The sequence below is a fragment of the Platichthys flesus genome, chromosome 3 (genome assembly GCF_949316205.1).
Source record: "Platichthys flesus chromosome 3, fPlaFle2.1, whole genome shotgun sequence".
NCBI classification, from domain to species: Eukaryota; Metazoa; Chordata; class Actinopteri; order Pleuronectiformes; family Pleuronectidae; genus Platichthys; species Platichthys flesus.
In genome coordinates, this window is record NC_084947.1 from 20,616,402 (window position 1) to 20,632,679 (window position 16,278).

Below are 16,278 nucleotides of genomic sequence, written 5' to 3' on the forward strand. Positions count from 1 at the left end.
TGGATGTAGTATAATAACATATACGAATTGTAAGGTATTACAATACGTGATTTCTTTTTTTAGTAGAAAAACTGGATATTTGCTTCCTTCATTTCCTTGCTTCTCTAAAAAAACTAACTAAAGCTAGAGGAGCATGGCTAGATACAACTAGAGTTCACACCTCCACCAAGGCCCAACAGTCCCCTTGCTAATCTACAGTTTCATGCATTCGATCCAGATTTGGACCAAATTGCATACACAGAAACATCAGCTCCCTGAATGGCTGTTTTCCATCGAGATCCATGAATTATTCGGAGAAATCCAGAAAATGTCATAAAACGCTCCAACTCATATTGTTAAAGTGATTGAAAAATTCCTGGATCCTCACCTTGATCCAAGGCCACACCAAAATGTAATGTATTCTTCCCTGACTAATACTGCATCCTTCCATCAAGTTCATGGTAATCCAAACACATAGTAATCACGGTTATAAGTTGACTCAGAAAATAAAAGTAAGGTCAGACATCAAGCCCAGTAAAATCACTTTATAATTTGTTTCATTAAGAGCAATTTAAAAAATAAGGACTCAGCCAGCCTGCCTTCTCAACGAGTTTGGTCCATCTCGTGGGAGTACGAACAGAAGTCCCCGGGCCTCAGCCTAGTTTGTGGACTGGCGAGTAAATGCTGGAGAACCTCAGGTTGCGACGTGTGTAGCCAGGAGATCAGTCATTTACTGGTATTTTTTATATCCCCTCCTTGGCACCTTTGTCTGAGTAATGACTAAAGTTAAATCATGCCCGATTATTTTCAGCTACACCACTTAATATTTTTCATACAACAATCTTGTCTACATAGCAAACCCCAATGATAGTAATATTAACATCTATAAATGAACACAAAACAACAAGTAGCTGTTAATGGGACATTTATTTAAAAAAGAAAGTTGGGAGAATCAATAAGACATGAACAGAAAAATTCAGATGTCATTTACAGTTGAACTCAAAAGGTACTGTTAAACAGCAACAGTTATACACAACCATTTACACAACCTGTACAAATATTTTTTCCCGCAAATTAGCAAATTAAATTCAAAATAACTTAAATAGGTTTCTATGTAAAAGTGCAAATCCTTATGCATGGGATGTCTGTGAGACCATGGCAACAGAGGGGTGCTTTGAAGAGCTGTAAGGCATCACAATCACATGTCAACATAGACCAGCTCTACTGTTTGAAGCACGGCCATATATGATGCCACAACTCGTGGAATCATGATGCCTTACGTCGCATCAAGCTACTGATCACATGTCCGCTCTCGTACAAATTAACTTTATAATGAGAATAAAATAGTCTCAGCTCCTGTGATTTGACAGAGAGCCCTCTCTCCATCGAGTGTGTCCAGCCTTGAATAAAACAATAAAAAGAAGATTTCAGATTACAGTTCAGTGTTTGTAGTGTTGTCAGGGTGAAAGGTCAGCAAGTTCCGCATCACAACAATGCACGGTTACTGGTTTGGTAGTGTTACACGAAAGCATTTAAAATCACAGTTACTGGAGGCCATTCTGTACAAGATGAGCCCAGATACGGTGGGGCAGTAGTAGTCCACAGGCTTCAGGCTCTGACAGTGACACAGGATGTGTGTGGAGGTGAGGGATCGCTGATTCTCCACGGTCACGAGGCGTCAAAGAGTGTCGAACTGTTAATGCCAGCACTTTAAAGTCTCTACATGAATCCTCCTGATTGGTGAGGAGGGGGGCGGGGACTAACCCACACACGCTATTGGGCCGTTCATGCTTCTGTATTAACATGCAGCTGATGCAGAAAGATTAAAAAAAAGTCACCACAAGTACGAGAGTATTATACAGCATATCTGCTCATTGAACACTGGTCACCATGGCTTCTACTGGACAACAGACTGGAAATGTGTTTGGTAAATAAAAAGGTGTTTATGCATTTGCAATACAAAGGAGAATTTAACAGGCATCAAGTCCTTTGTGTGTGTGTGCATGTGTGTGACGTAAGGTAACTACGACTTCTGCTCGGCTCCTGCAGCTGCCTGGGCTGCGCTCTCTGGTTTAAGGATCTGATAAGTGATGAGGTACTCTGGGAAGGCCTGAAGGAAAGACAGCAGAAGATTAGCACATAAGCAGGTGTTTCACTTAGTTTTGGTTAATTAATACTGAAGCCCTAAACAGGATTTAGGGAAATAAACTTTTTGTACCTGCTCTCCTCTGTAGATGACGTACTCCGCGTAGGCTAGGCCGTTAACGCTGGGCCGCCCGATGACTGAATGATGTCCTGGGGGTGCGTGGGCCATCTTCATGGCACTGAACTGTAGGAAGGATTTCCCCAGGGTCACTCTGCAGAACAGCATTTGCCTACGATTTCAGATGAGAAGAAAGGGGTTATACAAGTGTCAATCCCGACAATATTCCATACAAATCCTTAAACTTGAGAAAACACAAACATATTCTGTGTCAAGGTTCAAGTTACCTGTGGCATAGGTAGCAGGAGCGGTCTTTGTGCGTCGGGCAGCCCGTGCCTCCACCGATGCCGTAGACGTACTGGTTGCTCTTTGAAGAATTCTCTGCAAAGTAGATCCCTGCTCCAAACATCCCTCCTATGTAGGCATGGCGCTCATCGAAGCCTTTGTGGATGATGGCGTTGATGAACGGGGAACCTTAAAAATATGTGTAAATATTTATACAGTTATTAAAATTAGTAATGGAAATGGTGATTTACACAATTACAAATAAATGCCTGAAGAATAACAGTCTAATAATAACTTCTGGTGTTTTAAGAACTGAACATAAATGAGACATTAACGAGTTCTGATGCTGTCACACACACAAAAAAACAAGATGTTTGCTTACCATGAAACAACATGCGCTCATTGTGGTGGTTGTGGTTCTCATCTGCGATCTCCTTCTGCCTGTGGGTGTAACGTTCTCTCAGCTTCTTATTTACAACCTTCTGAATCTGTGAGGCACAATATGACACACATCAGACAAAGAACTGGACTTTATTTCTGCTTTATACCAAAGATTAAAAATATAGATTCAGAACATTGAGTCAGTTATCAATTTGACTATTTATCAAAGAAAGATTCCCTATAAAAGCAGTTCATTTTTCTGTGAATTATCAAAGCAGAAGGTACAACTGGTTCAGACCTTGATGATGTTGTATTTGCTGAACACGCCACCAGCGTTGCCTCCGTCTCTGTGCTCTCGTATGGTGCTCTGCAACTGACCGACACAACAAAACCACCATGGTGTCATCATAAGGAACACATTCAAGCCATCAGCCAATCGTTTTCTTTTTTCTCACCACTGATGATTAAGAAAAACATGAAATAAAACAGCAAATAAACGAGATCAACTCGACTCACCTCCTCCTCCACAGACTGGTACTCCTTGTCGTCTGGGGCGAGGTCAATCAGGATAGTGCCCTGGCTGGCACAGTGGAATGTCAGGTATGGGTTAGCACCTGAAAAGAAAAGAACAGTTTAAATTTAAACGTCCTCTGCGCAAAAAACTTCACTGTGGTGATTAAATTGGTTCGTAGACATAAATCCCGCTTCCTCACCCGGCTGGCCGCCCAGCAGCCTCTCAATGCCCTTGATTAGCTTGTGTCTGTGGCCATAGGCATTAATTCCAATCTCTTTCAGCTCCTCGTGACCCATGTCCGCCAACACATCCATAGAGATCTGGAAAAGCAAAATAATAGAGCAGGTTGAGAAATGTATGCCAGCCAGTCCAATCGTCCGTTTGCTCAGACATGAGCAACGTTAACATTGAAGCAGACGGCACAGTTATTCTGACCCCTTCTATTTGTGTATTTAACACACTGCAACAGCTCCACAGAAAATAAAACATTTTAACCAATTTATCTCAACATGTATAAACTGTTCACTGCATTAAAACATATACTAGGATTATACTTATGGGATTTATTGAATGACAGACAACAAATACACAATAGTTAAGCTTTAGTAAAAGTATTTTTGAGGAAGCTGACCTGCTCCCTCTCGAAGATGTCCCTTAGGTGCTCCAGACCCAGGCTCTTCATGAACTGACTTATGTTCATGTCCAGCATTGTTACTATGAGAAACACAAACAGACATGAGATCAGTATCCACAATTTCGCTGTGTGCACCCACATTGTAAACTGCCCAGTATGAGATATAAAAACTAGATCACACTTACTTTCCCCTTCCTTGCGGTCAGTGCCCGTGGCTCCGTCTGCCACTCCTGAGGTGCCGGCGGCAGCAGCCAGCTCGGTAAGCGGACCAGACAGGTTGTCTATGCTGCTGGCGGCTGACAGACAGGATGGCGTTGAGGCAGGAGAGATAACGGAGGCGCTGACCACTGTGGTCTGGGGCTTAAAGCAGCTGGGCAGGGCATCTGGTGGCATGGCGTCCATCAGCAAGGCCCGGATATCATCAGCCTGCAGAAAAGGTGAATTTGTTTTTCCATCAAATCAAGCAGAGGCTATGGAACTAGTAGAGGCAAATTTGGCCATTTTATGATTTCTTTTCACATGCATCACTTCTACATGACTAATCTTGGCCTGAAAATATCAACGACACAGTATTTCCTAAGCCGCTGACAGAAGCAGTTACCGTGGCCAGGTCTAGAGCCGTCTGGCCCTCCTGGTTCTTCATGGTGGGGTCGGCTCCATGAGCCAGCAGCAGTGCACACAGCTGAGTACGACCCTTCTGGGCTGCCTCGTGGAGCGGCGTGAAAGCCCATTTGTCTGTAGCATTCACGCACGTATTGTACTTGATCAGTAGTGCTGCAATATCCACGTGCTGTGGGGAAGAGAGAAGACAGAGGAAGAGTCAGTGTCAGTCTCTGAACCATAAAAAAAAGCATAACATTAATGTTAAATACAATAACAGAACCAATTAAAATGTTCGGATAACATTACGACCATGTTAGGTTCTTAAATCATACAGCACATGATCTGCATTTGATATGAAATGTCTGAGAGTTGATGTTATCAACACTGACCCCATAAGACGCAGCATTATGAAGAGGGATAAGGCCTCCTTTGTCCTGGGCGTTGACATCAGCGCCATGTTCCAGCAGATACTCTGCCACCTCAAGGTTGTTGTAGCCAGCTGAGAGGGAAACGGACATTAGAGCATGATGATGCACATTACTGAACATCCCATACAGGTGCAGCATTTGATTTACCCTTTTCTAAAAACTTTATATACAAGCTCTTAATCATGTAGTCTCACTGAGATCAAGATATGTTTGGTTGTTTTTTGTCTTTCATATCTCAGACAAATAGAAAAATATTGCATACAAAGAACATAGAACAGACAGAACTTTTTTGTACAAACAGCATCAGAGACAATGTTATTCACTTCAAGATTTTATAAGGGACTAGACATATCAAAAAATGTATCAACCTTTTATAGATGCCTCATCAGGAGTGTGAGTACCTTTGTACCAGGAACAAAATCAATGACGCATTAAAGCAGCTAGTATTTATTACCTGCGAGGTGGAGCGGTGTGGAGTTGCGTCCCTGTGTGTCTCTGCAGTTGATATTCTCTGGGGAGCAGAGTTTCTGGACTCGGGCCAGGCAGCCCTTCTTTGCAGCGTCCAGCAGGGCAGCGTCACCCCTCAGCAGGTCCTGGATGTCTGTGTCGCCGTCCTTCACCATGTCCAGCGGCATGTTGCCATCACGGTTCTTCTTGGAGGGGTCGGCTCCGTGCTGAACAGGTCAAACAGACGGTCATCGTAACAATCACTGACAGAGGACACAAATTAATGAAGACAACATTTGTGTAAGATGATCTGAAAGGAGCCTTACTTTGAGCAGCAGTTTGCAGATCTCATATTTGCCTTTGGCTGCAGCCTCATGAAGGGGGGTGAACTTCCATAGGTCGGCCACGTTGACTGAGGCTCCATGTCTGACCAGCAGCTCAGCCACTTCATAGTGTCCGTAGGAGCATGCGTTGTGGAGGGGGACCAGACCACTAGAGGAGGAAAAGTAGAAGCAAAACTCTTCACACCAGGAGGACAAGGTGTTGTGCACCGACATAAAACGTTGTATTTGTAACTGCTGCAAAATAAACTCAAACATTTAACATACTACAAATATCCAGGAATAGATCATCACAGTGATGACATTTATGTTCAAAAATCTTTAAACGTCATTTATTTGTTACATTATAAAACAAACCCATAGGTAAGCTAGTTGCAGAACTTACCCCTTGTCTTTGGCATGGACATCAGCTCCATGGTGCAACAGATATTCAACTACAGCAACTCGGTTGTAACCAGCTGCAAAGTGCAGAGGAGTGGAGTGGCGGCCCTCCAAGTCCCGGCAGTTTACGTTCTGAGGGGTGCAAAGTTGCTGCAATACACACAGACAATGTGACAATTAGTTTTAATTAATTAATCCCAACTTACTGGTTTATCATTTACTGCTTTATGGGATATTTAAAAAGGAGATTTCACAGCCACTGGTTTACAAAGGTTTGATAATAGTTTGGCTGCCAATATTAGCAAGTGAAATCATGTCTAAAACCTAAACTGTAGCCACTACTACAGAGAAAAGTGAACTTACTTGCACTGTCTCCAGATCTCCTGCTTTGGCTGCCTCCAAAAATCGGTAGTCCACGTCAGAATTACGTGTGGGAACATTTTCTAGAGAAAAAAACAAAAACAGACATGACAAAAATTCTATGTTCCACGTTTTAAATCAGGTACATTTATAAAGTCATTGACCACAGAAGTTTAATGAGGAGCTAAACATAACACTGAAAACAAAATCTGCCTTATGTTAGCTTTGGAGAGTTAATATTGCTGGAGGGCATTTTCATTCTCAGACTTTAAAAAACACACCGTGTTAATGAGGGACAAGGGCAGCGGCTCTGCTTACCATTAAGAATCTGTTGTACAGCCTCGTTGCCCATCTGGGCGGCAGTGAAACCCTGCAGAGAGACGATGGAGGGGTCGGCCCCGTAGCTCAGCAGAAGCTTGCAGGTCTGGATGTGACCAGCCAGCGCAGCCCTATGAAGCGCTGTCTGACCCAGTGTGTCCACGGCATTTACCTGGAGTCAGAGGATTAGGAGTTGGGGTTCAGCCACACATTTCTAAAGTAAACACATTTCTACCCACTATAATGTGAGAAGTTTATGGAACATTGGTAAATTGAAACATCGTCTGACAAATGAACATGGTTAACACATTCCCTGAAAGTTGGCTGCACAGAATGAACATGTCAAAAGTGAATCAAACAACAGACCTTTGCTCCGTGTTTCTGCAGCACCTCCAGGATGTCGTTGTGAGCTCTCTCGGCAGCAACATGCAGGGGAGTCATGAAGCTGGAAGACACAAGAGACGAGGAAAGTTATCACCATTTCTGATCCAATGTACTTTTTTCATTCAATGTGGCTGGAAAATACAATTGACTTTTTAATGATTTGACAAAAATTCACTAAATTATAAACCAATAAACAAAAAATCTAAATGCTGTTAAACTTACTCTTTGTTCTTCTCATTGATGTTGGCACCTTTACGCAGCAACAACTCAGTCACCTGCTTCCTCTTGGGGTGGGGAGAAGCCACAGCACAGTGCTGCAATAGACATAATCATTAGATTAGTGTGAGCAAGTCTTTGCACAGTCATTCTGTTCAAATAATCACATACAACTGCCTGTACATCAAATGTATAAAAACTGTACATCATTGGACATGTAGCCTACGACTGGAAGGACAACTTCAAATTCACCTGGTTCATTTTCTATAAAATTTGAAATTTCATTGTTGTTACTCGAAATCAGCAAAATTTGCAACCAATTAGAAAAATCTGCTCGGTCCATAATATTAAAGCTGGTTTCAAAGCTGTAATTAAATATGAAATGTTTAGCTCAAACATAAGTATAAGACTTGGTTCTGACCAGAGCTGTCTCGTTGGTCTGAGGATGTTTGAAGCTGATGATCTCCAGAGCGAGCGTCTTCTTCACTTTGGCCATGTCTGCCTCCCGAGCTGCCTGCAGCAGTGAGTGACCTTTGAACTCATCTACATTAAAGAGAAAAAGACAATTTGTGGAAACATAATGTAAAAACATATTTTTTTAACTAAGTGTGAATGGTGTCAGGCTACTTATGCATTACTGAAGTGTAATCCATTCATCATAGTGTATGTGTGGCACAGAGAGAAACTCACAGGTGAGCCTTTCTTTAAGCTCTGGTGTGGGGGCCATGTCCACAGCACTCTTGCTGTGGCAGTTTAGCAGGGTGGGGTCGGCCCCGTGGCTCAACAGCAAGGAGCAGACCTCCACTCGGTTCTTGGATGCTGCTTCGTGGAGAGGAGTGAACTGCCACAAGTCCATGGCGTTGACACAGGCTCCATGCTACAGAGGGAGCATCAGAGCACAGGTTATAGACAGGGCAAATAGCCGCGAGGGGTTTGCTTGATCCTAATGTGCTCAACATTATAAGATGTGAGAATGCATTTATTATTTCCCGGGTTAAGTGGCGAAGGTTGGTAACATAACTATTAACCCTGCACCCATACTAAATATTGACTGAAAAAGTAAAATCACCATTTTCCCCCTTTCTCAGTATATAGGTAAAATAAGTTTACATTCCTCCATGAAGCATGGAAAATAAATATCATGGAACCATGAAGGAAGTAAAAGTAAAGTTTGGATTTGCTTTATTGAACAAATCACGGAGAATATCAAGTTAGGAGTTAGACTTGTCTTACTTTAAGCAGAAGCTCAGTGACCTCAAAGTGACCATAGGAACAAGCATTGTGAAGAGGAACCAGGCCACTGCAGGAGCAAGAGAGTCGGGTTACTGTCAATGAAAATGACTGGATGATAAATTCTGTTCTTCAGGCAGCCAGGATGTCTCACCCTTTGTCCTTGGCATGAACGTCAGCTCCATGCTGGAGAAGGAGCTGAACAATGCGCACACGGTTGTACCCAGCAGCGAGGTGGAGGGGCGTTGACTGGAAAAAAAGAACAGCCTGTTAACATACAGAACGCTGGCTGCTTTAGGGTGCACTGCCTTCGATGGCCACGGGAGCAAGCGGCTGATTAGGGCCAGAAGCAATGTGTTGTGGCAGGCTATGCTCTGTGAGTTGCAGATGAATGGAGAAGGATATAATGGAGTTTGTAGACAAGTCCAGCAACAAAAACTAATTTACTGTCCATATTATGTCTGACCTGAGTCAGTGGCAACAAACGAAATTTAAAATAATCACTCATCTACCTCAACTTCCATTTGATAAGTTCTCCAAAATAAAGTATAACTCTATGGCTAAAAGGTTTTAAAAAACACTTTTATGTACTGAGCCCGAAAGAAAGAGTCCAATAGTGCAACTGTAAGGGTATTAGATTCAAAATGGCCGGGAAGGATTTATGGTTGGGATGCAATAGCCTGATACATTTTTAATGTTATTCCGGTTAGTTCCAAGTAATTTGTCTTTAAAATGCAGAGCACAAGACATCTTAGTACTTATGTAGCTAAATAAAAAACATTAGGAAAATATTCACTTTTTTGAGTGACATCATTGAGCTTTGGCTCTATGTACTTGTTTGTGTAATGCCAATTTTAAAAATTCTCGAAAGCTTAACTTTGAGTAAATAAGATTCAAATTAAATTTATTTTTAAGGTTTGATAAAATGCTATAGAACCCCAACCGTAATAGGATGCAATGATAAAATAAGCAGGTTAAGAGTAAAGCATATCTGCTAAGATCATAAAATCAAATGGCTTTAATTCGGCCAAGAAAAATTAATGTTAGACTGAGTAAAAGATGCAGTTCAAGCTTCAGGGACATGTGCTCTCCATTCCAAAATCGAGCTCAGGTCAAGCTTAAGATAAAAGGAGGGACATCATTCATATCAGTTTCCATGCAGTGATACAATTGTAGGACCCAGAAAAGCCCACAGTTAAGATTTCAAGCTACAGTGATAAAATCAGATGGATGAGAGTCGAATCATGGAGGCAGTGTGGGGTGACACAAGCAATCAAGAGCAATCAAGAGTCATTACCACAATGGGTAGCATAGCACTAGAAGGACAGGTGAAATGTAGTCCATTCATTATTGCATACTGATCCAACAGGGAACGTGAAGTAAGACACATATTGCACGGACACATATTCAGGATTCGCTCGACAAAATGCAGAGGGGCAGGCCGCCAGGCATGCACGAGTGATCATCACCCCAAAACATAAAACGGATGAATAAAACAAAGGCAAATCAGACACTGACTGAAGGGCAAGTGATTGAAAGTTGAAGAAGTGTGGGTGAGTGTGCAGGAGAGGACAGATGCTGAAGAAAGCAGGCAGTGGACATTTTGAGCTCCTCTCCAAATCCAAAAAGATGAGTAGGCACCATGACACCAACCCAACTCACTCACATGTCACGTACGTACACAAACACGCACAGAGATGCACACACACACACACACACATAAGAAGGAGAATCAGGGTGAGATACATGAGTGACCCGTACACCCAGGTCCATGATGTGCAATTAACAAGTGACAGCCAGCTTATTGGTCGAATAAAACAATGGATTAAAGGAATAAAAGATCACAACAGTGCATCAATCAAGTGGCCGTTATCAAGGTCGACTTACCAGCATTTTTTGGGATGTTGACTGATCGACAAATGTTGCCAGAGTCACACGGAAAACAAAACGAAACAAAAATTACAAAAATGACAGTATCTTTTCACAGCAATTCTTCCTTCTTTCCTAGGTCAATGCAACACAAGCCCTAGTTCTAATCACTGACTGTTCCTTCAACATGGTGTTTGAAATGAAATGTGACACCAGGCCAGAGAAGGTTAATGGCTGGAGGGTAAGTGTGACTTCTCCTCGGTTTTCTCGATGGCTTTTTGAAGAGGGAAAAAAACAGGTTAATGGTACCCAGCCTAATCTACAGTGGCATATTGGCTTAGATCATGCAATGTCTATAAATATACACTGCGACAGGCAGGGAAGGAATTATTCTTTAAGTGCTGTGGAAGAAAATGTAGTTAGTTATGAATGAAAACATCTAATTCTGATATGCTATTTAAGACTATGACGTTTTATGTCATGGTGGAGTATGTTCTTTGAGTTATTTACAATAATAACAGAGTAAGACATTTTGCCAGACAAGACAACAAATACTAAAATGATGTGTAAGAAAACTAATGCATTACAGACAAAGAAGAAAACCTCCACAAAATAACTATGTGCAAAAACAATCCATTACATAAATTAGCAATGCTAAATGCTAATGTCTGAAAATAATTGAAAAGCACATTCTATGAAGTGTGTGTTTATATCATCATCTTTCTCATGAACCTGACAACTAAGAGATACAAAAATATATAAATCAACGCCAAAAATTCCCTATTCTGACCTCAACAATTATGATCTTATAAGTTCCAGTAACATGATTTGAGTTCAGTAGAGACACTGGAACTTACAAAGAGAAACACTCTACAAAAATAAAAACAACAGCAGAACACAGACTGACGTCCTGTTTTCTGATCGAGCAGATGCTGGTTCTGCCAAACAGATTTCAAGATCACTAGCAGCTTTGCTCCATCAGCATCTGGCCTGCAAAAGTGTTTATGGGGAAGAAGAGGAAAGATGCTCCCCTCACGAAACTTGATCCAAACATGTTGAAAAACCATTGACAAAAGCACTAAACTGTAAGTAAAGGAATGGTCTGTCTACTTAAGCTCCAACCACCATAACTTAAGTGACTGGCAAAACGGAGGGCGAGATGTTACAACAGGAGCAACCGTTCATTAATAATTAAATCCAATGACATAAATCCTCTTTATATCTGCTCCGCGCAAACTAATCCAGGCATAATCAGACTGCTCACACGCTGTCTGACTGGAACCTATTTTTAAAATGCAGTATAATGATTATGCAACCCTGCACAACATGTTGTATCAAAGATGTTGAGAAAGATGTGTCTGGTGTGATGTGGTGCAGTAAAGGTATCTCATTTACCTTGCGGCCATCACTTGCGTGACAATTGACATTCAATGGAGTCAGCAGTGCCATCAGCTTCTCTTCATTTCCGCTCCTATAATTAGACAGAAAAGACTGGTGTCATTACAAAAAACACTTTTACTGATGATAATGTTAACGGGGAGATTGACTTCCTTGGTCTACATGTTGTTTCACAGATGGTGAGAATGTTATACTAGATGAAACCAAGTACAAACTTTGGTTACTCATGTGTTTAACTGCTACATGTATAAAAGCACACAGTATAGTTATAAATGTAATGGGTTAGGTCAAGCTATCTACTTCTCACTGTAGCATAACCACAAACACAGCTATGATTAACTGTGGCAAGCAGGAAATGTGAGCATTGACCATTCAAACTGATTCTCACCTTGCTGCTTCCAGAAGTTCGTCCTTCTTGTATTCACCTGGATGGAAATAAACACGAGGATTAGAGCCACGCGTGCCAAACACATGTTAGCTCGGTTACGTGGGGTAAACTGGATTCCAGCCGTTGTTTGAGAAGAAGAGTTGGGGTGCCAAAAAAAAAAAAATATATTAACTGGTGTTCTGTTCTCAAAGTAACTTACTGCAGTTACAAGACTTTGGGCCATCAACAATTACTCGAAGCAAGGGGTCAGATAATCTGGTTTATATTTAGCCAACAATGTCATTCCAAAATGCACTGATATCAGAACATAATCATGTGAAACGACTTTGTGTGAATGTAATTTATCTGACCATAAATACTTAAATGTGCATGTGAGAGATAAGCAGCGGAGTTGGACTGACCAGTGAGAACAGCCTTGGCTGACGGGTCAGCTAGATCCAGAGCAGATTTGCCATCAGTGTTGCGGATGTTTGGATCAGCTCCATGTTGGAGTAACACTGAGGGAGAGAGTGGCAGATGAAAAAAAACATTAGGTATTTACACAGCAAAGAGGTCAGTAGAAAAACATTTAGATTGTTAGTGAAATTTAATTCCTGTCCTCCCACCACCACACACAAATGTAAATAACCGTTATCTCGACGTCTGACGTTCGTAGCAAGTTGTCAAGAACCTGAGCTAAATTGCATCTAATGACTCCTAAGACTACAAGATTAAGATTGAGATTAAGATTAAGATACATTTATTCGTCCCAAACACATGCACAGACATGCACAGGCACACTCATGCAGGTAGGGAAATTTAACCTCTGCTTTTAACCCATCTGGTGAAGGACACACAGAGCAGTGAGCAGCCATTTACGGCGCAAGGGGAGCAGATGTTGGGGGAGTAAGGTGCCTTGCTCAGGGGCACTAGACAGGGTAGCGAGAATCCTCTTGGATTTTTGGACAGAACCAGAGACCTTTTCTGCCCATAGTCCAAGTTTCTGCCACTAGTCCACCGCCTCTCAACAGTCTTCATAATCACACATTTGCCCGGGATTGCACCTAATCAGCGGGGATCCTTACCAATGCACACATCTATCTTCCCCTTGATGGCAGCCTCATGTAACGGAGTGTAGTTCCAGTTGTCTCTGGCGTTGGGATCTGCACCCTGACACAGGAGCAGGCTGACAACTTCTGCGTGGCCGAAGGAACAGGCATTGTGCAGGGGAATGAGTCCTCCATCATCCCTGGCGTGGACATTGGCCCCCGTCTGCAAGAGGTGCTCAACCACGTCTTTCCTGCCAAAACCTGGAAGAGGATTTAAATGCATTTAAATGTAGCTTTTATTCAATGTTCAGTCAGGATGGTGCATGTGCACTTTACATGACCTGGCTATTACATCTAATATCATTTCATAATAATCACGACTAACATTTAGATACAAAAGTCTTACACAAATAAATAGTTAAGGTGGACCATAAGTATTGTCAGATCTGTTATCCATGTTTTGAGTGACAGCAGAGTTAGCGTGTACATTGTTCAGCAGAACTTAAGCCAACGCAAATTGAACAGAAAACGTAAACGTCAGTTCATGCTAATTTTAGCTGGCTAACATCATACGGTAACATTACGTTGTTCAAGTTAATGTCTTATCTCAAGCTAAACCGGGAGTTTCTCGCTTAATGTTACAAGTGTTGACATTTGCCCGTTCAAGAACGGAACTGTATTGCGTCAAATAAGCTGATTGCCACCACCAGCGGCTCATTATTTAAGAGTAGTGATATTTTGCGTTAGCAGGCTGGTTAATGACAGGGTTTAATAAACACTTCAACCAAAACACAACAACGTTAGCTCATTAGCCGAATTCAGCTACAAACATCACGCTGCTGCTGCATCATTAGCTTAGCTCGTAGTTACCCGCAGCGAAATGAAGGGGAGTAGATTTTCGACCAGCCATGTCCTTCGCGTTTACGTTCACCGAGTCCACCAGTCTCTTCACACGGGACACGTCTCCGTTGCGGCAGGCCTCGAACAGCTCCCTGAACGCGCCCCCGATGCCGCTGCTGCCGTCGGCGGGGCTGGCAGCTCCGGAGCCCGGGCTGGAGAGGCTGCTGCCGCAGCCGCCGGAGGTCGTCGTAGTGGAGCTCGCACTGCTCGCCAGGACAGGGGCCGGCAGGTCCGGGGAGGCCAGGGCCGTGTCGATCCCCCCGCTGCATTCCCTCTCGCCCTCCGGGCTCCCGACGGCCGATCCGTGCAGAGCCATCGGCGGAGAGGCCGGGGGAGCTCCCGTAAGCGAGCTGTTTCTCGGCGGGGACGGTAACGTACTTTGCTGCTGTTGTTGCTGCGATGAGCGACGAGACACCGCCATTACAGCAGCTCCCTCTCAGCGACTGTACGAGCTGTATCCTCCTTTCCGGTGAAAGTGGTAGTGTTTCCTGTCTATGTTGTTTACTCTCATTGGATCTGGCTGAGTGAAAACAACTCGATTTTATTTACGCTACAAAGACAAAGTGAGAGTCGACGATGAAGACACAGGAAATCCCGATGGAATACCTTTATAATGCAATTTGTTGTGTATCTTGTATTCCACCTCTGACAAATAATATTTTTCTTCATCAATCCAAGGATTCACTTATCTTTTGAATCCTTTCGTCCTCCTCCTCCTCCGCACACACGAATATTTAGATCAGAAATCATACAATGTCCAAAGTGTCCTCTGGATCTGTGTAGAATTATCAGCATCTGGACAGAAATACTGTTCAGCCAGTAGGTGGCAGTATGATCACCACTGTTCAAGCATCAACATGTTTGGGTTCTTCATGAAAGGAGCACACTGTTCTGTGTGATGCTTTTATCTCATCACGGTTTAGTTCATTGTAACGGCCTGTGTACCTGCATGAGCCAAACTTCTATTGACCCGACTCCAGACTGTCCAGAAACTCAGCTGCCAGGCTTTTAACCAGAACAGAGAAACATGATCACATCACTCCCTGTTTTAGCGTCTTGACACTGGCACTCTGTATGATTTAGAATAGATTTTACGATTTTTTTACCGATCACTTTTAAAGCCCTTCCTGACCTCGCTAACCTTTTAGAACCAGTACGGACGTAGAGATCCTCGACAGGAGGTCTCTGGTCTGTTCCAGAGGTCCGGCTGAAAAACTAAGGGGGACAAGAGCTTTTGCAGTCAGTACCCAGCAGCTCTGGAACAACCTGCTTGAAGACAGCTGACTCAGTGAACTCTTTTAAGTCCGTTCATAAAAAGCATACTTCCATCGAAGAGCCTTTCCTGATTTTGCCTGGGTCTCAACTTTCTGTATAACTGCCTTTTAATTCATTTTACACAGCTCATGTCTTTAAACTGTATTTTACTTGTTTGTTATTTCTGCATTTGTACCATATTTTGAAAAGTGCTCAATAAATAAAGATTATAATGGATCATACACATGGATTACACTTCCTAAGATAGTGATGCTTTGTTAATGGAGAGCAAGATCACATATAACCTTTCAACTAGTGACAACTGATGGGGCAGAAGATATTAATAGAATAAATCACAGTGTCGACTGATTAATTTGCCTTATGCTGCTATTAACACAAGGTGAAAGACTTGGAGAAACTAAATAAATAAGTGACCTTTTAGGACTGTATACCAAAACTGGTATTAAACAAGCCACGGACCCCCTCATTAGTCCATTACTAATAGACTGACACACACAATTCATGACTTTGTATTGGTTTCCATTCATAGTGGATAGCCTAGCCCACATTTCATCCCTAACCTTAACTATGACAAAATCATGCCTGAGGCGATTTGCCATTATAAAGTTATAAATCTTTTCAAAGTTAAAGTTCCCTCCCACACCCCCTTGTGTGCCAAGTAATCCGCTCAGCTGCAACAGTGGGGCTTCTTTTCACCTTGAAAGTGTGTGTAGTTG

The 16,278-nt window shown here is 42.5% G+C and overlaps 1 protein-coding gene across 1 annotated transcript; it reads right to left on the minus strand.

Moving 5' to 3' along the window:
- Positions 1-887: 887 nt before the first annotated feature.
- LOC133950218 (poly [ADP-ribose] polymerase tankyrase-1) lies at positions 888-14,749 on the minus strand. The gene is made up of 28 exons (XM_062384469.1): positions 14,258-14,749; positions 13,424-13,648; positions 12,761-12,856; positions 12,360-12,396; positions 11,969-12,044; positions 10,592-10,612; positions 8,859-8,953; positions 8,708-8,774; positions 8,165-8,351; positions 7,896-8,017; positions 7,481-7,572; positions 7,241-7,319; positions 6,875-7,046; positions 6,560-6,639; positions 6,201-6,346; positions 5,801-5,966; positions 5,482-5,701; positions 4,989-5,098; positions 4,598-4,786; positions 4,182-4,422; positions 3,994-4,076; positions 3,562-3,682; positions 3,365-3,462; positions 3,147-3,221; positions 2,850-2,955; positions 2,470-2,656; positions 2,198-2,354; positions 888-2,089 (listed from the first exon to the last, which is right to left on the minus strand). Exons 1-28 carry the CDS (start codon positions 14,706-14,708, stop codon positions 2,003-2,005), a joined length of 3,786 nt encoding a protein of 1,261 aa, XP_062240453.1. The 5' UTR covers positions 14,709-14,749; the 3' UTR covers positions 888-2,002.
- Between the last annotated feature and the right edge of the window lie 1,529 nt (positions 14,750-16,278).